We start from the raw sequence: 24,977 nt of genomic DNA, 5'->3' as shown, positions 1-24,977 counted from the left end.
TCTTTTCTCTCCTCTGTTAGGTATTTAGAGGTATCCTGGTATCCCTCCCTTTTTCCTTTTCTTTTCTCTTCACGTCACTGGGGGGTTTAGTTTTGCTTTCCGTTTTTTTTTGATTGAGTGAACCGGGGGCTCCCGGTCGCTCTAGCGAGCCTGCCAGCGTTTCGCGGTAGTGCTGAGAACCGCCGCTACTCTTTAGCGCGTCCCCATCTCAGCGCTATCCGCCTCCTTGTTTGCGGAAGTGATGTTTCGGGTCACTCCGCGGCGGTTCAGTTTTACACAAGCGCTGTTTGGAAAGCGCACGGAGGGTTCCCTTGTTTCTGCCCCTTCGGATTCAGGAAGTCCTCTAACGGGTTTTTTTTTGGTAGTGGCTGATTGCCTTCCCTGACCTTTTTCCCCGGTTTAACTTTTACTACGCCAGTGTCATGCCCCATGCTCCCACATTGATACTGCTATAGTCTATACAGCAGTCCGAACCTTACGTTTGTTTTTTCACGTTACACAGCATCTTTGCGAGGCCAAGCCTGCATAATACAAAGGTGAGAGGGGCTACTGGTGGACAAGGCATGGTCATTGGGGGTTGATATTAGTAGTGCCCAGTGTATGTACAACGTGTTGTTTTTCCCTACTTGTGCTGCAGGTGCAGAAGCGTAAAGATCGTGGGAGCAGTGTCCTGGTGCTGTCAAGGGTGGCAGACTTGGTGTCTTCTTCATATAGCCACCCTCTTTTCTAGTCCATAGGTGCACCCACAGTGTGGTTCCTGTGGGTGTCCAGTGGGCAGGAGAAGGGGACTGGTGCATGCTACGTCCCTGCAGTGTTTGGGCCGGTTGGGGATCTGACAGAATATCGAGCCCACGTTAATATAACACTGCCCGGACTAGCATGGATGAGGATGGGAATCCCCTGGGGGGAGGTACGGGGGGCCCCTCAATGCAGGACATTATGGGAGCTGTTCATACCCTGCAGGCACAGGTGCAAGAGTTGCAGCAGGAGAATGTAGGGCTGAAGCAGGAGTTAGTAGCAGTAAGAGCCCGAGAACAGTCACAGCAGAGGGGCACTACACCAGTGATTCAGCCAGCTACCTTCCAGTATACTGGAGGAGCGGGATCTAGTACAGCTAGCGGCGGTTCACCAATAGCGGTAACAGTCTCCACTCCTGTGGCAGTGCCCTTGGCCCCCCCTGAGAGATTCACAGGAGACAGTGACAAATTTGGCACCTTCATGAACCAGTGTCAACTGCACTTTATGTGCAGAACTAATGCCTTTCCTGACGACTCCGCTAAAATCGCTTTCATATTGTCATATCTGGCTGGTAACGCGGCCCAATGGGCAATTCCGTTAGTGGAAAATAACGACCGGGTGTTGTACAACTACCAGGCGTTTAAAGTATTAATGCATAGTCTATTTGCCAAACATGCGTTCATGCAGGCCAGTGACGCCGAGCTGTTGAAACTGCGGCAGGGCAGGCAGGACTTGTTGTCTTATATCGCCAACTTCAATCGCTTGGTCTCCGAGACGCATTGGCCGACTGAAAAGAGGACGTCCCTTTTCTATCAAGGGTTAAATGAAGAATTGAAGGACATAGTGTCTCAAGTGGTGGATCCTCCAGAAGACTGTGCGGCATTCATAGACTTGGTAGTGAAACTTAACCATAGGGTGACAGAACGGCGAGGTGAGCGTAGCAGATTTCAGTACTCAAGAGGTGGTTATGTGAGACCAGAGGTAAAGGCGGGAGGTGAGAGTAAAGCTACACCCGAGCCTATGGAGATAGGTGGAGTACGAGGCCCTTTGACATCAGAGGAAAAGAAGAGAAGGAGAGAGAAAAATTTGTGCTTATACTGCGGACAAGGGGGGCATTTTGCACGTGATTGCCCCGTGAAACCTTCTGGAGCAGGGTTTGGGAAAAAGGTGGCATGTATACAAATAGAAAGGATAATGGAGAAGGAAAAGACATTACAATATGAAGTGGTGGGGGCGATTGATCAGGCCCCTAGGCATTTTGTGATTAACGCGCAGCTATTGATATCCGCGCAGAGCCGTGTTCCGGTGTCTGTGTTGCTTGATTCCGGGGCCACCGGGAATTTCATGGATATATCAATGGCGGATAAATTGAAGGTTCCTTGTCAGCTAAAGGAACAACCGGAACCAGTAAGGGCCATTGATGGAACCGAGTTGACTTCGGGGTGTATCACCAGACAGACCGAGCCCTTAGGTTTAGTGTGTGACAATGGGCATGTGGAATCCGTGGTTTTCGATTTGATTGATGCCCCCTCGTTTGGCTTGGTTCTGGGGGTCCCGTGGTTACAAACGCACAACCCCAGGATTGACTGGGTACAAAGATTGGTCACCCTAGACTCGGTACACTGCTTAAAGAATTGCTATGTAGTGGCGGCGGAGCAGATTAACCCTTTGTCCTGTGCGGCTACCGAGACGTGTAGAATCCCTCCACAGTATGAGGCCTATGAGGAGGTGTTTGACAAAGAGTGTGCCCAAGGACTCCCACCCCACAGATCATACGATTGTAAGATCGACCTCATACCGGGTGCCCCATTGCCATGTAGTCGGGTTTATGCATTATCTGAACCAGAAGAGGCTCATCTGAAGACCTATATAGATGAGATGTTGTCATTGGGGTACATACGCCCTTCCTCTTCGCCCGTGTCATCGGCCATCTTTTTTATACCCAAAAAAGAGGGGTCCTTGAGGGCCTGTGTGGACTACCGCACCTTGAATTCCGCAACGGTTAAAAATCGTTACCCTCTTCCGCTCATCTCCGTGTTGCTGGACCAACTCCGCAAGGCTACAGTATTCACTAAACTGGACTTGCGGGGCGCATATCATCTTATCAGAGTCCGGCCAGGGGATGAGTGGAAGACGGCTTTTAAGACGAAGTACGGATTGTTCGAATACACTGTGATGCCGTTTGGTCTATGCAACGCGCCCGCGGCGTTTCAGTTCTTCATAAATGAAGTACTTGGTAAATATCTGGACCAAACCGTTATAGTGTATTTGGATGACATTCTCATTTATTCGGAAAAAGGTCTTGATCACACAGAGCATGTGAGACAGGTGTTAAGGACATTACAGGAACATCATTTGTACGCCAAGTTAGAGAAATGTCAGTTTGGGGCTTCGGAAGTGGAGTTCTTGGGATTTGTTATTTCTGCGTCAGGCATTCGTATGGATCCAAAGAAGATTCAGGCTATAGTGTCCTGGCCAGTGCCGACGAATGTAAAACAAATACAGATGCTTCTAGGATTCGCTAACTTTTATCGGCGATTCATTCTCCATTTCTCCGATATAGTGGCCCCAATAACTCGCCTCTTGAGAAAGGGCGTTCCTTTTGTTTGGACTGGTGAAACTCAGGAGGCTTTTCGGATGTTGTTGAAACAGTTTGTGTCTGCCCCTGTATTGGTGCATCCTGATCCTGCCCTGCCGTATTTTGTTGAAACAGATGCGTCCTTGTGCGCGGTAGGAGGTGTTTTGTCGCAGAGAGACAAAGCCACTGGCCATATGCATCCCATTGCGTTCTTTTCCAAGACTCTATTGCCAGCTGAACGCAATTATACGGTGGCAGAGAGAGAACTGCTGGCGGTCAAACTAGCGTTTGAAGAATGGCGCCATTACTTATGGGGTGCTCGCCATGTAATCACCATCTACACCGATCATAAGAATTTAGAATTCTTTCGTTCCGCAAGGGCATTAACACCGCGTCAGATGAGATGGGTTTTGTTTTTTAATGAATTCGATTTCGTTATAACATATCGACCTGCAGCCCAACAAGTGAAATCTGATGCGCTCTCTAGAATACATGTGGATAAGAAGGAAGAAGAATCTTTGAGTGCCAGTAGATCCATGATAGAGCCGGAGAGAATCGTAGGGGCATTGACACTGGAAGAATTTCCTGCTCTAGTGAAAGACCAGTTAAGTCACTTGGATCTGGCCCCTTGGTTATCCTTGCCGCAAATGGAGATGAAGGATGGTCTGTTGTACAAGGAGGGCAAGTTGTTTATTCCCCCTGAACTGAGGAATGAGGTGTTGGAGTGGTGTCATTCTTCAACCTTGGCAGCTCACCCGGGTATACGAAAGACGAAGGACCTGTGCATGAGGTGGTTTTGGTGGGAGTCCATGTCAAGAGATGTTCAGGGTTATGTAAGGGCGTGTCCAGTGTGTGTAACGAGCAAGCCCTCGCATTGCAAACCCTCGGGGCTTTTACAGCCTTTGGCAGTACCACCTGGTCCATGGCATTCCTTGAGCATGGATTTCGTAACCGATCTACCAACGGTCACAGGTCTTACTACTGTATTGGTGGTGGTAGACTTATTTACCAAGATGGCCCACTTTATCCCGTTTCCCAAGATTCCTACCGCAAAGGAGATGGCAGTGGTGTTTATGTCCTCCATTGTGCGTTTGCATGGGCTACCGGAGGTGATTGTATCTGATAGAGGGGCCCAGTTCGTTTCACACTTCTGGACTGAGTTATGTCAGGTGCTTAAGACCAAGGTCTGTCTCTCTTCAGCATACCACCCCCAGTCTGACGGTCAGACTGAGCGCACTAATCAGACGATGGAGCAATACTTACGGTGTCTGATAACGTCCTTGTCGTGCGATTGGGTCACTGCATTGCCCATCGCAGAGTTTGCCTATAACAACAGTGTGCACTCCGCCTTGGGCATGTCCCCTTTTTTCTGTTCCCTGGGGTACCATCCAAGGGCTATGGCGATACAACCCACGGGTCGCGTGCCAGCCATTGACGGTATATGCAGGCAATTGGGGGAAGTCTGGTCTTTGGCGCGAAATAGTCTCTTGGAGGCAAAGGAGGCTATGAAGACACAAGCAGATAAGCACCGAGTCCCTGCGCCTACCTACAAGATAGGGGATCTAGTGTGGCTGTCTTCCCGCAACTTGAGGTTACAGGGACCACGTAAACTGCAGCCCAGGTTTGTGGGGCCTTATCCCATCCTCCAGGTTATCAATCCGGTGGCTATGAAGCTTGAGTTACCACAGGAGTACAGGGTGCACCCTGTTTTCCACACTTCACTGCTCAAACCCTATGTGCCAACTGATCAGGTGCTACCACCCCCCCCTGCGGTCATGATTGATGGACAGGAGGAATATGAGGTCCAGGCTATCCTTGATTCGAAGCGCGTCAGGGGACGTTTGTACTATCTAGTGGACTGGAAGGGGTACACTAAAGATGACAGGTCCTGGGAGCCTGCTGGGGAGGTTCACGCCCCGCGGTTGGTTCGAGTATTCCATAGATCGCACCCCTCTAAGCCCAGACCGGTGGGGAGGATTGTCGGGGGGGGGGTACTGTTAGGAATCGAGCCAGTCCTGTTTCAATGGCCATGCCTTGCTATCATGTGACCAGGAGTAGGGAGACAAATAGTCAGTCCTACCTTTAGCTCATTGCTCGATATTGCCAGTGTTTGGATTCCCTTCCTGGTTGTTGGATGCTGGAGGCTGCAGAGCTGATTTTTCCTCTCTGTGGTCCTTTCCCTTGTTTGCTGAGCTATACCCTCTCACGGGCTCGTGAGGAGGGTCATTCCTGTTTTTTACCTCGTTCCCGTCCCTTCCCCGTCTTTTCTCTCCTCTGTTAGGTATTTAGAGGTATCCTGGTATCCCTCCCTTTTTCCTTTTCTTTTCTCTTCACGTCACTGGGGGGTTTAGTTTTGCTTTCCGTTTTTTTTTTGATTGAGTGAACCGGGGGCTCCCGGTCGCTCTAGCGAGCCTGCCAGCGTTTCGCGGTAGTGCTGAGAACCGCCGCTACTCTTTAGCGCGTCCCCATCTCAGCGCTATCCGCCTCCTTGTTTGCGGAAGTGACGTTTCGGGTCACTCCGCGGCGGTTCAGTTCTACACAAGCGCTGTTTGGAAAGCGCACGGAGGGTTCCCTTGTTTCTGCCCCTTCGGATTCAGGAAGTCCTCTAACGGGGTTTTTTTTGGTAGTGGCTGATTGCCTTCCCTGACCTTTTTCCCCGGTTTAACTTTTACTACGCCAGTGTCATGCCCCATGCTCCCACATTGATACTGCTATAGTCTATACAGCAGTCCGAACCTTACAACGTTTGTTTTTTCACGTTACACAGCATCTTTGCGAGGCCAAGCCTGCATAATACAAAGGTGAGAGGGGCTACTGGTGGACAAGGCATGGTCATTGGGGGTTGATATTAGTAGTGCCCAGTGTATGTACAACGTGTTGTTTTTCCCTACTTGTGCTGCAGGTGCAGAAGCGTAAAGATCGTGGGAGCAGTGTCCTGGTGCTGTCAAGGGTGGCAGACTTGGTGTCTTCTTCATATAGCCACCCTCTTTTCTAGTCCATAGGTGCACCCACAGTGTGGTTCCTGTGGGTGTCCAGTGGGCAGGAGAAGGGGACTGGTGCATGCTACGTCCCTGCAGTGTTTGGGCCGGTTGGGGATCTGACAACGGGTTCTAATCTTCCTCTCCGTGTGTCCAATATAACATTTGCCACATGGGCACTTGAGCATGTAGATTAAATTGGCTGAATTACAGGTGGCATTCACTCTCAATTTCACAGGGTGGCCCTTCATTGGGTGATTGATGGTGTTCCCTGTAATGCAGTTATTACAATTGCTGCAATTGTAACATGGACGTAGGCCTCTGTATGCGGTAGATTCACTTTCGTTGGTGGATTTTTTCAGAATTTCCTTCAAATTGCGTCCCCTAGTATATGCAAACATGGGTGGTTGATCGAAAATGCCCCTGAAGTCTGGTTCAAAGTTCAGTAACGCCCAATGTTTACGTATGATGTTCTTGTAACAGTTACTTAGGATGCTGTATTTAGAAACCACTACCATCCTGGTGTTTGCTGTTTTAACTGTGGGTTGTAGTAATTCCTGTCTTTGCATGTCTCCTACTCGGTTGACTGCTATGTCAAGAGTTTGTTGTGGGTACCCTCGAGATTTGAATCTTTCCACCATGTTGGTGATTTCTTGTTGACACGTGTTTTCTGAAGATACTATTCTTTTCACTCGCATCAGTTGGGATAAGGGTAAGTTACGTTTCAGCCCTGGTCTATGAAAACTCTGGTGATGCAAAAGTGAATTCCTGTCAGTAGGCTTACGAAAAATTGTGGTGTTCCACTTTCTGTTGTCACATTGTATCTCCACGTCCAGAAAGTGTATACATTTTCTGTCCATGTTCCAAGTGAATTGTAAACGCTGATTGATACCATTCCATGTATTTAGAAATTCAGTCAATTCCAACTCTGTACCTCTCCAAAGAATGAAAATATCGTCAATAAATCTCAAAAAGATTTTACCATGTCTTAACCAAGTGTCATGTTTGAGGATATGCTCTTCTTCAAATACTTTCATCACAATGTTCGCGTAGGACGGCGCGGCACAATTCCCCATGGCGGTCCCATTTAGTTGATGAAACCATTGGTCAAACACTGTGAAATAACTGTGAAAGAGTGTAAAAATCATTAGTTCCATAATCAGTGTTTTCATGTCTGAATACAGATCAGAATTAGCCAATTCCTGTTCAATTGCGGTTATACCCATTTCATGAGGTATAGATGTGTAGAGCGAACATACGTCCACTGTACACATAAGCAAGTCTTCATCTTGAGACATATTGATCACTTCTTCCAATTTCACTAGAAAATCTGTTGTGTCCCTGATATGAGACCTGGTGTTTACTACAAAAGGTTGCAAGTATCTATCCAAGAATTTGCCGATGTGTTCATGTATGGATCCCTTGGTGGACACTATTGGTCTAAATGGTGGTCTAGTTGGATGTTTGTGCATCTTAGGCAACATGTATAGCGTGGGAGGTTTCGGATTCTCCGGTGTTAAGTATCGTCGTGTCCGATCATTAATGGTACCCTTCTCAAAAGCTTTAGTGATGATATCCAGTAATGTCATCAAGAACTCGTTGGTTGGATCAGCCCTCAAAGGTGCATAAGTATTACTGTCACTCGTGTGAGCTAGTACTTCATCCTGATAGAATTTAGCATCCATGATGACTAACGCGCCACCTTTATCTGCTGTCTGACATGCTATGTCAGGATTGTTGGCAATCTTTCGAAGTGTGTTTCTTTCTGCAGTTGTCAAATTTTCACGTTTTGCTTTGGTTTGAAAAGGCAATCTCGACAGATCTTTTTTCACCATGCTTTCGAATACATCAATGATTTTGTGACTCACTGGAGCCATGAATGTACTGCGTGGTCGAAGCCCTCTTAACATATCATCCTCTTTGTCTGTTATGTTAACTATGTTTTCGAAATAGTGTCGGAGTCTGATGTTTCTAACCAATTTGAACGTGCTTACCTCAAGCTCTAACGTGTTGGTTTTGGTTGTGGGTACAAAAGTTTGTCCTTTTTGTAATACTCGTAGTTCCTCCTGTGACAGCTGTGTGGAAGAGATGTTTATCACCAAATTGTTATTAGCATTTATCTCCGACGATAAGGTTTCTTGACTTTTGGCTGTTCTTTTGCCACCTCTGCGGGTTTTTCCCCTCCTGGATCTGTGGTTTGATTTTGGCCCTCCTCTAAAAAATGAACCGTGGATGTTGAAGTGCCCGGTTGCTCAGTGGGTGTTGCCTCAGTTGTAGCCTTCGTTGTTCTCGTTCTATTGTCCCCATCTGAGGAGGATGTCTCATTCTCCGAATAAGGATTATAAGCTCGATTGGGGCGTCGGCGGGCGTACACTTCTGCCCAAGTGTACACCTCGCCGAGCTTATAATCAATGGTGTCCCTCTTGTACTTACGTAGTTTCCGTTCTTGGGTCTCACGTGTATGTTTCTCTAGTTGAGTGTTAACGTCTTCCAACAATGTTGCCAATTCAGTGGGATCCATGGCTTCGTCCAATTCCGCCCTAATGGTTTGTATATCTTTGGTTAATTCTTCAAGCGATTTGGACAGTTCCTCCACTATCAAAAGTATTAAATCCAGCGAGCATTTGTTGAGGATAGCGAACCATCTCTCAACAAACTTCGCATTGTTTTTACACAAAAGGGGTTTTAAGGGAACCCGAAGGCCCCTCGGGATCCGCTGGGCGCGATGGTACCGCACCAACGTGGATGCATGTAATTTCTGGTTGCATTCCTTTTTTAACAGGTAGAGTAATTGTTTCAGATTGCTTTCCGGGCTGCGGGTGCTGGCAGCTGCTATAACCTGCTCTTGGATCATGCTATAAATTTTATCTGCATCTCCAGCCGTGAAGGCGAAGGTGTCTGCTTTTAAGTCCGTCATGCTAGTGATGTTTTCGTAATTCATGTTTAAACCAAATGGCGTGCCAAGTCCTTGGACAGAAAAAGGTTTGATAAAACTATGAACGGAGGGCTTGCACAGCGATTATTCAATCCTTGTATTCAACAATTAACTTTTGTGGCGTGCAAACAGGGTCTGGCGCTGTCTGTACCTACCAGCGTGAACTCAAAACTAATACACAGCTCCTCCCATTGGAAGGAGACACCCTGTTGCACAGCATTTTGCTTATGACATGAAAGTCTTTCTAAGTGTTCATCAAAATTAATTCTTCCTCATTGTGGGGTTCCAAAGAATATTTTATTTTTCATTAAATTTTTTCTTTAAGCATAGGTTTCCAGTTGTGTATTCAACTTTAACATAATCCAATATCACTCCTTCCCCAATGCATTTCGGGCTAATAGAAAAGCCCTTCCCCCAAGTTATTAAATCTCATGGCTTTGACACAGTATCATATGCGGATGATACTCAGCTGTTGATTACTATTGGCCCAGACCCCACTGAAACTAAATCAAGATTGAGATAGACAATTGGATGACCAACAACTTTTTAAAACTTAATGCCAGCAAAACAGAAATTCTCCTCTTTGGAGCAGCAGACAAATTCTGGACCAGGGACTGGTGGCCCACCACCCTTGGACCCTGTCCACTCCCCAGGTCCACGGTCAGGAACCTTGGGGTGACAATCGATAACAGACTGTCCATGTCAGAACATATCAGTAAAACATCTCAGACTTGCTATGGCTTGATGCGCAGTCTGAGGAAAATCTTCAATTGGCTTCCTCTCTCTTCACGCATGCCTCTAGTCCAAGGCCTCATAATAAGTCGTATTGACTACGGGAATGCCCTCCTCACTTCAATTAATGAAAATCTTTTGTCTAAGCTGCAGGTACTGCAGAACACCGCAGCCAGAATGGTATTAGACCTTCCCCCTCGTACCCCATCTGCTCCCTCTCTCAAAACCCTGCATTGGCTCCCCATCAAGAAACGGATCCAATTTAAAGTGTGCTGCCTAGTCCATAAGACAGTTCATGGACAAGGACCAGCTTACTTAGAATGTAAACTTAAACCCTACCTACCTACGAGAGCTCTCAGGTCAGCTGGCATGCAGCTCCTAAAGGTCCCTAAAGTATGTACGGTCAGAAACGGTGACAGGTCTTTTAGTAAATCAGCTCCTTACCTTTGGAATTCTTTGCCCCTATCAATTAGCGTCCAATCCAATTACCTCAGATTCCGAAAAAAATCTGAAGACCTGGCTGTTCTAGCCCTGTCCCACTTCTTTGCCCTTTATTTCTGTCTGGCTTTATTCTGTCTGGTGTTGGTGTCATTGCAAGCGCTGTGAAACCTGCGGGTGATTTATGCGCTATATAAAAGCAATTTACGTTACATTACATTACAACGCATACGGCAACACCCCCTCATTTCTGGGATCTAGTTCGGTGGAGACACTCATACAGTCAGCCTCTATGCGGACGATATTCTCCTTTCCCTCTCTGATCCCATTCAAACGTTGAGGTCGCTCTTCATTGAATTGCATAGCTTCGCACAGGCTTCGGGGTTTAAGTTTAATATGGACAAGTCCACCGACCTCGACATCTCCCTCACTCCACACACGCTGGCCCACATTCGGGAAGAACATCCAATGCAATAGTCCTCCTCTACCATACCATATTTAGGAGTACAAATTAGGTGCCACGATCCCTGCATCTATTGCAGCCAACTACGACCGACTTCGTACCCACATCCGTACGGAACTAGATTGCTGGAAACATCACACTCTATCTTGGCTTGGTCGTGTAGGAGAGTAGGGTCTGCTTCCTATGGTCACTCCCACTTTTTGCTGTGATTCTCTGGTTTTTCGACTTTAGTGTGGCTGTGGGCCTGCTAATCAGACCCACAGCCCAGCTGTTCTCACTCTAAATTGATACCATGTACTTTAGGTACATACCAGATTGGTTGCTGGGTCACCCTTGTGAGCCCTTGTATAGTGTACCATAGGTACCCAGGGCATAGGTGCACCTTAGGCCTGCCAGGGGCTACAGCATGTATTGTGCCACCCCTGGTTTGCCTCCCAAACTGACACCACAGGTCTGTTCAAACAGCCTTAGATATAGTATATATATATATATATATATATAAACAAGGCGGGTGCTTACCGCCGAAACGCGTCAAACAGTCAATAAGTGAATAAAACTTATTTGGAATCCAAAATTCAGTCAGTGCCTTTCCTGTATGCTGAAGTTTGGAGTGTTCCTGATATATATATATATGTCACTGACCATGTCATGAGTGATGTAATATGTGACGTCATCAGCAGTGCATTGCAGGCGCGCAAGTTATAGTGAGTCCAACTAACTATAACGTGGAATTTCATTGGTTTTATGTCAGTAACACAAGGTGCTCCATGCATAGCCCGGTTCAAACCAGTTGCTGGGGCATTCAGCCCCAGCTCTGGCGCAAAACTGGACAAAGGGAAGGGGGTGCACTCCCTGCCCAGGTCCACCCATAGGAGGGACCTAGCCAGGTAGTCCAGCCCCCATCCTTAGTATAAGTATAGGAGCTGTGTCCCTAGGACTTTAGATTACCCTGGACGAATCTTTGAAAGACATATCTTGGACCTTCGATGTTCCATTCTCCTTCGATGTTCCATTCTGACTGGAAGACGGAAGATATCTCCCTTGTGGTCAAGGAGTGACCACCTTGTTCAAACAGGCACCAACAGCAACTTTGCCGGTCTGTATTTTCAAGGCTCCCACCGGATCCCGAAGAATCTGCGACACAGGAACTGGACTTCCAGACTTCTCTGACTCAGACCCACATCCACAGCAAAGCTGAGACCCGTGGCGGACACGAGAGTCGTGGGACCGGACACCCTGAACATCCTGCATTTTGCTAACTGCACTCCTTTCCTGACGCCTCAGTAAGTTGTGCATTGGGGTACCAGAAGCCCCAGCCCCGAGCACTATTTGCACCGAAGCCCAGGCCCCCACACTCCGCGAGTGTCCCGTGGTCCCCGCCTTTGCATTTGAGCTCGACGCGACTTCCCGGTTACTTGCCCGTTGGCTAGTGAGCCCCCTGAAGACGCCATCTTGAATCTAAATTGCTTTCCTGGTTACTCCAGGCTTGCTCCAGCTTCCCTGAAAAGGAGAAGCGCCCCACACCTTGCTGGTCTGCAACAGAGCCAATCTCGACATCCTGCGTGGGTTGCGGTTGCCAAGGCTTGTTGGGTCCAATCCGGATACCGACACCGCAGTCATCTAGATCCATTGTGGGACAGCTCGAATCCAGCTCTTGGTCATCGTCGATGCCTCCTGGACCTCGTGGCTGAAGAGACAAATTCGACTACTTCACCTGAAATCACCTGGTTCCTTCCTGGTACCTTCCTGGTCACTGGCTAGTGACCTAGACTCTGTCCCTTCTGCTTCCAGGTTCTTCAGATCTTCGATCCACCCTTGGATCCATCCGGACACTTTTCCTCTGGTCGACTGCAGCACTTCTTTGCAGCTCTCCATAGAAAACGACGACAAAACCTGACATGAAAAGACACCTAAGCACCCGGCTTCCCTGGATGAGGTAACACGAGTACTCCGGTGCTCCCATGAGTCTAGACTCTCGAAGTGTCCTAGTTTAAAAGGATTCCATCCTAGTCCATCCGGAAGTGTCCTTAAATTGCATATTTGTAACTTTTACGAACTTTATGTAAAGTCAATGCTAACCCGCTCCTGTGTTTAGACACTGCACGCGGCTCCTGTGGGTCTCCTACTTCCTAAACTTTGGTCGATTAGTGTAGCCCCAGCGATTCCACAGGCCCTAGGCCTGATTCTAATTCTCTTGTGGTACTTATACCACTTTCTTAGTATATGGTTTGTGAGGCCCCTAGGGCATAACGTATACTGTGCAACTTATTGTATATTAACTTTGTGACTTGTATTGTATTTTGACCTCTGACCTCATAAAGAGTGCAGAGGGGTTGTGTTTAGATTAAATACATATATATTTGATATATACCTTGTGTGGTGTCCTTTCATTTGGTAACCAATGGATTATAAGTGGTAAAACAACTTGCTTAACTCGCCTACTGAAGTCTTAGCCTGAAGACTGCTGGTTCATGCTACCACTAGGATAGCTTTCTATAAGGTTGACTTTACAACCACCATCAATAAGGGTCGATTAGACTGGTGCAAGGTGCCCACTCGAACTAGTGGACATCATATGCCAGGCTAACTTTTCACAGGTCGGATAGCTGCGATCAAGATGACTATACCTTTTCCATACCCTCCCCTTGCGTCCCCCGGCGGTTTGAATCCAACACACCCAATCAGATCTAGCCCGTTTTATTTGGCAGGGCCGCAAACCCCAATTCAAGCATGCCATCGCGATTTTGCCGCCTGAGTGGGGGGAAGGGAGGGGGGTCCCCGATTTACAACTATACTTCTATGCTGCTCAACTTCGTTACTTGGTGAAGTGGAGTCGCCTTGAGTCCGAGAAACATTGGTTATTCCAGGATCAGATGGTGGCTGGTGTGCCCCTGCAGGGTCTTCCCTTCCTCCACCAAACATATAGGCCACCCAACCTCTATGCCTCCTACATCAGGAGTACCACTGTAGAGGCTTGGGATCGCACTGCCACGGCACATGAACTTACGACATTCCCCTCCCCACTCACACCACTCTATAACAACCCAGACTTCCACCCCAGTACAACCCCCAAGGCCTTCACACACTGGCGCTCCACCCCTTGTAGAGCGCTGGGTCACCTGTTTGACCTGGATGGAATCATTCCATTCCCACGACTTCGGTCAGATTACGGAATCCCGGAAACAGAGCGGCTGTCTTACCTACAGCTTAGACATTGGGCCCTCCAACCACAAATCAAACCTGGCGCTCAGAGGTTCTTGACTCCATATGAAAAATGGCTTGTTACCAGATCGTACGACAAGAAACTAATCTTGGATCTTTACAAGCACTTACTGCTCACCACAGTCTACACACACAATGCAGGGCAGGAACGATGGGAAAGGGATGTAGGCCACACCTTAACTCACAAAGAATGGGACCGTATCTATCACAGGGCTCGACATTCAGCACACCACATAGGCCTCACCGAGACATTGACTAAGGTGGTGACTTATTGGTACTACACGTCTGAGCTTCTCCATCAGTTCGATCCCCATCAGAGTGCTTTGTGCTGGAGAGGTTGTGGGGATGTGGGCACGCCGGAACATCTCTTGTGGAGCTGTAAACATATCCAACCGTACTGGTGCCAAGTGTTAGACGAAATTGACTTTCACCTAGACACGCAACTTCCAGGCTTCCCAGCCTATGTCCTTTTAGGCATACCCAATCCACTGATGTACCCGGCTAAGTCTTGACTAGGTTGACTGTCCGCAATCGCCTTGGGGGCAGCTACCCAGAACATACTTGCGCACTGGTGATCTCCCCAGCCTCCGCCGCATTCTGGATGACTACAGAGGTTGTGGGTGATACTGGCAATGGGGATCTGAGTTCCCGGAATTATGGCGCCCTTTCCTAACGCTGCTTATAACAGAATTCAGGGAACTGACCTGTCCTAGATACCTAAGATTACTGCGTCTGGTGGACACGTCAATCCCACAGGAGAATCCTAAACGCAAGACCCATACACTGCGATGAATCACATCATGTCTTGCACTTTCTGAGTTCCCTTCCAACTGTATTTACCCTGGTGGTAGAGGGGAGGTGGGGTGGGTGGGTTTAGTTGGGGGTTTTTTTTTCGTTTCGTTGTCATTATATTGTTTCTCTCCGCACTATGATCTGTTTACTCTTAGGCCCGCTCCAAGCATTTACTGAAGTAGTATTGCCCAACGTGTCACTTGTTGTCTGTATCTAACTGATCCTGAGAGCCGGGGGCCATGTGCTCTGTTTTGTTCTCTGTTTTTTAAATCAATCAAAAGATTTAAACCATAAAACTACTTGCCAATCCTTAAACTCCCTATTTTTGGTCTCGGCAAGCGTAGGCTGTGCACATGCGCAGTCTCGTTGGCGAGATTAATGACTGAGTAGCGAGGGTAAACCCTGCCCGTCTTCTCCATAGTCTGGCCTCCTAAACGGTATACACCCGTTACAACGCATCTTTTACTCCGCACTACCATTACAACACGACTTTTACAACGCATACCATTACAACGCATTGCGCTGGGGGGCGCTCTAGGATAGGGAATAAGTATAATTTACTATCCAACACCTTCCCTAGGGTCCACGGGGACTGGAGTTAGAATAGTAAATTATACTTACCACTATCCAGCACCTCTAAGCGCTATGCGTTGTAATGGTATGCGTTGTAATGGTCGCGTTGTAATGGTAGGTAGTTGTAATGGTATGCGTTGTAACGTCATACATCCCTCCTAAACGGCCGCCAGCCATTGGAGAAGAGGTCTCAGTTATGTCATTCTCTCGCTCTAAGCCCCGTCTTTTTCGGATTGGGGGAATGTTTTTTAGGTTTGTTCTACCCTCTTCTCCATTGGCTGGAATAATAAACAACAACTCAAAAACACGCCCGTTGTTTACATTCCAGCCAATGGAGTAGAGGGGAGAAAGAAAAACACGCCCCCAGTCTGAAAAGGACGGGGCTTAGTGACAAATGGCGAGCGCTTTTCACTACCCGAGTCCAGATGCTTATGTGTGCTCTGCACGTCGAACAGAGGGGGGAGCGGCGCCCTTGTCTACGGAAGGAAGGTGGGAACTGCTGAAAACGTGCTCTCTAAGCTCTGTGTCTGCCCGAAGAGGTAAGGCCAGGCCGCTTGTGTTTGGGGAAGACTGCTTTCAGCACCTGGCTGTCCGTGCTAGCACCACCTCAGCAAAGCTATACACACAGGCAAAAGAAAACATTTTTATTAATAACCGGAGTCATAGCTGCTTTAGAAATACTATGTACGAATGCTCTCAAGCTGTCAGTGTTGTTCGGTGGGTCAGGGTAAAGGCTTCATGCAGAACGGTTTCATTAACAATGGTTCACCTGTAAAGCGCTGTAAAGCCCCGGGGCCAAGTCCCCGCTGTATAAAACGGCAAAGAGTATTTGTTTGTGCGCATAGCAGAAAGTGAATCCAGCCAAGGCTGACTAAGTTACTCTTTGGAGGTCGGTCATTCACAATCAGCCCTTACACCACTGTGTTTTTTCCTCCTAATTTACTTTTCCAATCCACCCCCTTTCTGTAGCACTGAATGTCTGGCTGGGCCCAGAGGCTAGGTGTTTTTATCTGTTCTCATTTGCTACAACCTGGCGAGAGCGGAGAATCGGAGAAATGCGTGTCCGGGAGGGTGCGGGAACCCGCAGCTCTTTCACAGGAGGGCACCGCTGTGGGGCAGGAATGATCGCTATGCTGCCAGGCTCTTCCCAGGGCAGGTCTTGCCTTCTGCAGGAGGAATGTAAGTTCGTGTCGATTCCAGGCGGCCTGCAGGCAGCAGTTTTCTTCAGTGCGCACCGCTCACCGAGCCAAGCCAGTCAGCGTTTCATAGTTCGAGGCACTCTTGCAAGTTGCAACCTGCTGCTCCAGAAGGCGCACTGATGTTCCCTTGCTGATGCAAACTGATTGTAAAGGCTGAGAGGAAATGTGTGGCAGGGCCAGATTAGTTTTTAGAAATAAACATTTTTCTTGTTTAGTCGTCTTCAGTTTCATTGTAACCACAGTTCGTTAAAATGGAGAGCGCTTGTCATGTCTTAATAGTGATGCGTATCAATCTCAGGGCAGAGGCGGGGGTGGGGTGGTGCTGGTAAAGATCTTGTATTGCGAAGGACAGGGGTGGATTGTGTTCGAGGTTGGCCCTGTGCCTGTAAGCGGAGCAACACCCATCTGCTATTGATACTGCTGGCGGGCCGGGTTCCTGCTTCCTCTACCGTCCCAGCCGCTCCTGCATCCTCCCTCAGCCTGCTGTCTGCATTGCCCTCCCTGGCAGCCCCTCTGTCCGCCTAAGATCACACCATGACCAGGGTGGCGGCCGCGCTGGCCAAGGAGCAGGCTCTGGCCAATGGCCTGGGCACCATCAAGTACTTGCGGCAGGACTTCGAGGCGCTGCGTGCCGAGTGCCTACAGGCGGGGCAGCTCTTCAAGGACATCTCCTTTCCGGCCATCACCTCCTCGCTGGGCTTCAAGGAGCTGGGGCCCGGCTCCTCCAAGGTGCAGGGCGTGAAGGGGAAGCAGCACACGGTAAGCCGGGCTCTGGCGGCGCTTCAGGGAGGGAGGGCCGGCGGGTACCTGTGGGCAGCTGAGGACGGTGATGTGAGAGTGTGTACGAGGAAGGCGGCGGGGGGCTTGGAAAGTGAGGGGCAGAGACTCGGCGAGTGTCCCAAAGTGACTGAGGGGCTCAAACTGTTAGATGGGGAGAGTTCAGTCGTGAGGGCAAGGGACGTGGAGGGGGGTTGTGAAGGGGGTGTGGGCAGTGTGAAAGTAGGAGAAAAAATAGACCCGGGCACTAAAATCAAAGTGGCCCCCATTAGTGAACCGGATGACTAAAGAGCCCCAGATAGCCAAACCAAGCCACTTGTGAACATGTAAAGACGCGATGCGTAGATATTGTGAAATCTGCAAGATATAGGAGACATCATGCGTTTGTGTTTGCCGCAGGCAATGCTTGTGATCGAGAAATTAACAGTCAGTGGATGTATGAATCAGTGGGTGGGTGGATGTATGAGTCATGGTTGCACGCAGTTGAGTGGTAGTTGGGTGGATGGAGTCAGTGGGTGTACGCAGTTGAGTGGTGGTTGAGTGGATGGAGTCAGTGGGTGGAAGGAGTTGAGAGGTGGTTGGGTGGATGGTGGAGTCAGTGGGTGGAAGGAGTTGAGTGGTGGTTGGGTGGATGGAGTCAGTGGGTGGAAGGAGTTCAGGGGATGCATGAGTTAGTGGGTGGTTGGAGTTGAATGGTGGTTACATTAATGGAGTTAGTGAAATGCACGAGTCACTGGGTGGCTGGAAGGAATGTTATGGTTGAATTGAGTTAGGTGTTGGATGGGTGGATGGGTGGATTTGCATGTTGGATGGACAATTCAGTAGGTGGGTGTTTGTCTGGATGTGGTAAGTGGATGGGTGAATGGATAGAAGATGGAGCTGGCCAATGGATGGGTGAAAGAGTCAGTTGGTGCATATAGTCAACAGGTGGATCCATGGAGCTGGCCTGTGGGTGGATGCATAGATTGAGTCAGCCACTAGTTGACTGGATGGATGTAGACTGCTTGGCTCTTGGAATTAGGCTCTGTGTGTGTGTGTGTGTGTGGCTCTGTGTGTGTGCGTGGGTGTGTGTGTGTGGCTGTGTGTGTGTGTGTGTGTGTGTGTGTGGTTGCGTGCGAGTGTGGCTGCGTGTGAGTGTGTCTGTGTGGCTGTGTGTGGCTCTGTGTGTGTGTGTGTGTGTGTGGGTGTGGCTCTCTGTGTGAGTGTGGCTCTGTGTGTGGCTCTGTAGGTGTGTATGTGTGTGGGGCTCTGTGTGAGTCTGTGCGTTTGTGTGTGGCATTTGCGAGAGATTAAGCTATTGGCATTGTAAATGACAATGCAATTTATCTGTTTTCAAAACCAATACATAAATAACAAGCACTGGCGTTGCCAATAGGTTTTGCATTTGGAAAGTTGGAGCTATTGGTTTTGTAAATGACATTTTATATTTATTATATTTATATATCGTTATTGGCATTGTCAATAACAATATATAAATATAAAATGTCATTTACAAAACCAATAGCTCCAACTTTCCAAATGCGAAACCTATTGGCAACGCCAGTGCTTGTTTTTCTTCTCCAGCATCCCTCACAGGCTCTTTCTCCCCTGCTCCTGATTCTTCAGCTAGAAGTGAAATGTTATTACCATCTCTGACAATTTGACTTCCTGCGTTTGAAGGAATAAAAAGAAAATACGTTTTTACTGGACACAAAACAGTGCGCGCTGTTTGCACGTGGCGGCGTGTTGATTTCAGGGGGTGGTGCTGGTGCACATAAATAAAACTACATGACAGGACACATGTGGAAGTGCTCAGCGCACGTCCTGTTCACGTACAGTACTCGTATTAGTGGGCTCTCAAGGTTATTCCGAAGTCCATTAGATAATGACATTTTCACCAGAGGGAAACATGAAAACAAGTAAATCCCGAAGAAATATATAAGAATATACTTGAGGCTACTCCTCTAAAAAATTGCAAGATGACGCATACGCTGACATGCATTAAGAGAGTTATTATATTTATCAGAAAAGGGAGGCAGTGGTTTCTTATTCAGAAAACGCCACCGGGCGCCAGAAATACAATAAGGGTTGTAAAGATGTCACATTTAATGTGTTCCCAAAATGATCGAAAATGCATGTATAAGTTACAATGCATTGTACAAAATGTTTTCTAGGAAGATTCTGACAGCAGAGCCTCATATTTTCAGTAGAATCACGCATGGAAATTGAATCCCAGACTCCCTATCATCTTCCTCATTGTTACTGGGGTACCAAAATAACTGCCCCGACTGCAACTGGGCGCGAGTACCACGCTTTGGGGAATTCTATTAACCTTTGGCTATTTTCAATGAACCAACCTACGCTCGATGAATCTCAAAGCAGTGAATAATTTTCTGGTTATTTCACTAACTTTTGGCACGCACTCCAACTCTCCACGTTTTAACCCCAAAATGCTGTTTTTTAATATCAATTCTTACTTAGTCTCTACCGCCAAATTGAAGAAAAAAAAACATAGAGCAGTGTCCCCCAAACCTCAAATGTCTTTCCCCCCCTGTGTCTCCTAACATGTTGCTCTGAAAGCATTGCATCTCACGCCTGTGCACCCGTGGACCGTGAGATCTCTGCCACTGGAATGTGTGTTTGCTTTGACCTTGTGAACACGACCCTCCCCCCAGCTCAGATGTGTTCAGGGGCTGCACAGAAGTTAGCACGAGTCCATGTTTTGCACAGGGCCGCTTGCGAGCGTTGCTCCATGACGCTTTGGCTGCCCTGCGGTCGCGTTGGCTTCCAGCTGTAGCGTCCGTGCTCACTGCTGAGCATGTAAACAAACCATGGGGCTGCTGCCTGGCCCGCCTCCTCCCTGTAAACAGCCACTATCCGGGAGGTGTGGGCAGGGCGGGTAGCGAGCGGGCAATAAACTAACTGACAGAAACTGCTACACACACGGCACTTTTGGAATAAGGCATGGGCTCACGACTAACACTGTTGTTCTTTATCAGTTTATCTTATGCATTAGGCTGTCCAAGGCTCACCCGTGTTGATAGTCCACATACACGACTGAACTAGTTTCTGGTGACACCTCTTTTGTGTCTGTGTGTTTTTTAATTGATTCCTGGTAGTTTCAGTTGCTCTTATAATGAACCACTTGTACGCCCATTGTCTGGCAGAATGGCTCACACGTAAAAGTCCAAAGTTTCATGCACCACATTATGCAACTAGAGAAAACTATTTGGTAACTGTTAACTGTAGACGTTTTTTTGTGTGGCGCACCCGTGATAGGAAGCGTGCCTTTTAAACAAAAACAAGCCGAGCCAGAGAAATGAAAGGAGCCTCAGCCATTGTTAAAGATAAACGCGTGGCAGGCGGATTAGGGAGATGCGCGGAGGGAAGCCGGATGGGGGCGGGAGAGCCTGGTGAGGGGGCGGGAATGCGAGCGAGGGGAGGAGAAGTGTGGCAGGCGGATTAGGGAGATGCGCGTGCTTGTGTGGTCATGTGACCCGCTTTTGTGGTCACGTGACTCACATGCACTGTGAAAAAATCGCAGTGGTTTGACGAGTCGATGGAGCACTTGAATTCTCGCCTATTACATTCGCAAGCGAATGGTAATAGGCGAAACCTAAAAATGTTGTCATTTACAATGCCAATAGCTCTAACTTTTGCAAAGGCGAGGCCGTTGCTCTCTCATACTCTCAATTCACACTCTACTACTAACTCAACTAATCACACTCTAATACACCCTCTACTCTGTACTGCATACAAGTCACCCTCCTCACAACTCAATAAATTACACTATCCACAATTGTATACTCACTCTCTACTACTCTACTACACTCTAATACTAAAAAGTACTAACTAACTACTGCTCTCTAATATATACTCTATTTTAAAAGTCATTCGCTACTCACTCTACTAAATAGATATACTACTCCATAACTCACTACACTCCATCTATTTCTATCTAGTACTTTTCATTACTCACTACTACTCGGTCTCTACTACTCACTAAATCCTACACGCTCTCTACACACTATCTACTACTCACTCTATACTACTCACCACTAATCTACACTACTCACTATCTACTATTGCCTACAACCCACTCTTACTCTATACAAGTACACTCTCTATTAATCAACTAGTCACTCTCTACTAACTATTAATAACTGCTAATGCTCTCTACTACTCTCTAATGCTTACCTAGTGCCATTGTAAATGACAATACCATATATTTATTGGTTTAAAAAAAAAAAAATCAAAACAATAACATTTGCAATGCCAATAGCTCTAACTTTAACAAAGACGAGACCATTGCATTGTAAATGCTTGTATCACAAAGAGGTAACCCCTAAGGAAGGCCCTTGGTAACCCAAAGGGCAGGGCGCTATGTAAGTAAAAGGTAGGACCTGCACTTTCATGTTTTACTTGCCCTGGGAGTGAAAAGCAGCCTATTTTGTTTTTCACTACTGTGTGGCCTACTCCCCTCATAGACTACGCATTGGTAATTCCCTTACATGCTTCTAAGTGATAATTCATGATCCCAGGGGAGTAGGTTTTTCATGTTTGGTATGAGTGGAATAGTAGTGATAAATGTGCTTTGCTAAAAGGTTGGATTTAACACTACTAGTGCAGAAATTCGACATTTAGCGAGTGGGCATTTTTTGTTCTTAACTTTGCTCTCTATGCAGCAGCCTGTCTCGAAAACACATCTGGACAGGTTGACAGGTCCCATTTGTGCATTCCTCCCAGACAGCCATAACCACAGGGAGACCAGGGGTGGCTGCTACCATTGGCATCAATCTGCATTACGACAGCCGTTCTGAGCAGACAGGGAGGGGGCTCACACAGGGACTTCAAAGAATAATCACCTCACCACACCACACAAATGGCTGGCGATCCCCATAGATAACCTGGCAGACAGCACTGTTTTGAAAGTGGTACATGTGCACTTCAAAACCACTCTTTGAAGTTTCCCCCACATCAAAGCAAGATTTGAGTACAAGTACTGTGTCTATGACCCTCCCAACTCACACTTATGTACCCACACCAAATCTTTGTCAGAAGGATTCAACTGGATTGATTTCCTGGAAGGACTTAATTTCTGCGTGTTGTCCTGTGGCATGCTGCTCTCTGACTCTGCTGGAAGATGAGCTGGACTCTGCCTTCCCTTCAAAGTGATATCTAAGGGCTTGTTAGCTTGCCTCCTGTTTCCGAAGTCTCTGGGACATAAAAGACTTCCTGCAGTTCTGTTGGTGCTGCTGGACTCTTCCTTCTGTGAGTGCTACCTTTGCCAGAGGTACCTACTCCAATTTCTGGGCATCATAATTGGGTTATGTTGTTGAGTTTCTGCCAAATCCAACGCCAAGCAGCGCAGAGCCCCGCAAAGTTTCGCCGCACAGCTAACAGCTCTCAGAACCGATGCCTGACAACGAGAAGCCTCTCAAAGCCTCGCCGCACAACCTCTCGGAACCAATGCTGGACAATGCAAAGCCTTGCCGTGCAGACTGCACTACAGGATCCAAGGTACTATGCTCAGCAGGCCAAGTGGGTCCCTGTAACCAGCCTGCACACCATCACGGTCATCCGGAGCTTTGAATTTGCACCGACCCCTTGCGAACTGAAGTAACCTTTTTTTAGCGCTACCTGCTTCTAAGCACTTTAGTGCATTTATTTCTTCTATATTCAATAACTCGACTTCTACTCAATGGGTTTTGATCATTTTGGCCATGTTTTACTAAAATAACTATTATCTATTTTACTAAACTGTTGTGGAATCTTTTGTGGGCTATTTACTGTGTGGTATGAGTTATTGCACATACACATTGCCTCCTAAGTTAAGCATGCCTGCTCTGTGCCAAGATACCAGGGGGTGCGAATGGGATAATTTGAGATTGTGTTGCGACTTACCCTGACTGGGACTGTGGCCCCTACTTGGACAGGGTGCATACCTCTGCCAACTAGAGACCCGATTTCTAACAATCATGCACGACAAGGAAAAATAACACCTCTCACATAGGATTTTTTAACATTTCTTTCAGACACACAGTGCGCTACCCAGGCAGGCCAGAGCTTCAGCTTCCCATATAGAGGGTAGTAAGCACTATATAACTAATACAATACAATAACTTTGAACAGCGCAATGGTCCTTTGTAAAAATTAAAAAGAAATTCTTGCACAACATAAGTATGCATACGTACATATTTAATTTATCTCTGATTTGGAAGCTTATAACTCAGTGTTAAGCATGCATATACACAGCACTGAAATAGCCCTGAAAACATGCTAATTTTGAAATGTCCCCATGAGGCACAGGGTCAAGGCTGATTTGCATATGGCCATGTCTGAACTGGGGTGGTGTGGAGTTCAAAAAAACGATGGATTTAGGCCCAGATCTCAGTACTGGGGTGAATATATGACATTGTTCTGCATTCTGTCCATCAACTGTTTTTGCATTTTTTTAATTTTGAAAATGTCAAAACATATGTGTTTTCGCTAACTTTCCCTCTTCCCTTTTTTTCACTCTTTCGTGCAAACAAATTAATTCCTTCCATTGATAGGACTTGTGAAGAGAGTATTCACATAACATAACACATAAATCCCCTACCCAGTTGTACTGGTTATCAGTCTTTGACAAGAGTCCCTCTTAATTTTCACCATCAAATCTGTTTGTTTCTTAAAGAGACGTTTTCATGGTGAATTTAGATAACATGATGTGTTTAGATCATAAATGCACGTGTATTCTGCAGCTCGAGTGCATGGAAGCGTGTCAAAGGGCTTTGAAGGGCAGTGAGCCAGACAACGTGGCCGCTGCAGGCACAACATCCTCTGTTGCCATCAGGCTGAATCCAACACCCGCCGACATAAAAACACCACATGCTGTCCCTGCCCAGCACAAAATACGAACAAGGAATGTATGCGCTTCTCAAATGCATGGAACGTACTGCTGCAAGGACAAGTTTATACTTTTGCCCACATCTTACGTAACTGCAACGGGCGGAAGTGTTTCCCGGAAAGTTACGAGGGAGGGATGGGCGCAGGAAACATGAAACCAAAGACGCCCCGACAAGTTATAGAACGATTTCGGTGATGCCTGCTGACTGTAAACATGGCCTGCGCGGGAAGTGCGAAAAGGTATAATTGAATTTTTACCACAACAAGTTTGTTCTCGACGCAGGGCTCTACCGCGCCGGCCCCTCCCATCGCTGGTCGCTGGTGGAAGCAGAAAGGAGGCTCGTCCCTGGTGACCAGAGAGAATGAGGGTCCTGTTCTCAGAGCGCTCGCCGAGTCGAAAGAAGAGCTCCGTGCCTCTCTACTCCTCCTCCTCGGCTCCCAACCCAAGCCTATCACGCTGCAACGTTTGCTGCAGGCAGCCTGAAGGGCATTCTTTGTGTATCTTTTTACCACCCACTTAAAATCCTCCATGAATAAAAAAGGGAAATTAAAAAAAAAAAGTTCTTGGTTTGCATGTGCGGAACGTTTATAGGGCTATGTGTAAAAAACAAAAAAACATATTTTTTTCTCTTACACTTCTAAGAAAACGCATTAGTCATCAAAAACAAAGTAGGGAATTGTTAAT

The 24,977-nt window shown here is 47.4% G+C and overlaps 1 protein-coding gene across 1 annotated transcript in view; it reads right to left on the bottom strand.

Annotated features, from left to right (window-relative positions):
* The window catches only part of PRTFDC1 (phosphoribosyl transferase domain containing 1), a 212,852-nt gene extending 188,109 nt beyond the window's left edge, over positions 1-24,743 (bottom strand). The window contains exon 1 of the mRNA XM_086941661.1: positions 24,551-24,743. Coding sequence (XP_086797787.1) covers positions 24,551-24,601 — 51 coding nt within the window. The 5' untranslated portion in view covers positions 24,602-24,743. The remainder of the gene's footprint in view (positions 1-24,550) is intronic.
* Positions 24,744-24,977: the final 234 nt, after the last annotated feature.

This window comes from Lissotriton vulgaris, chromosome 10 (genome assembly GCF_964263255.1).
Source record: "Lissotriton vulgaris chromosome 10, aLisVul1.2, whole genome shotgun sequence".
Lineage (NCBI taxonomy): Eukaryota > Metazoa > Chordata > Amphibia > Caudata > Salamandridae > Lissotriton > Lissotriton vulgaris.
The sequence above is the reverse complement of the archived record's forward strand: the minus strand, read 5'-3'. Positions and strand labels throughout refer to the sequence as shown.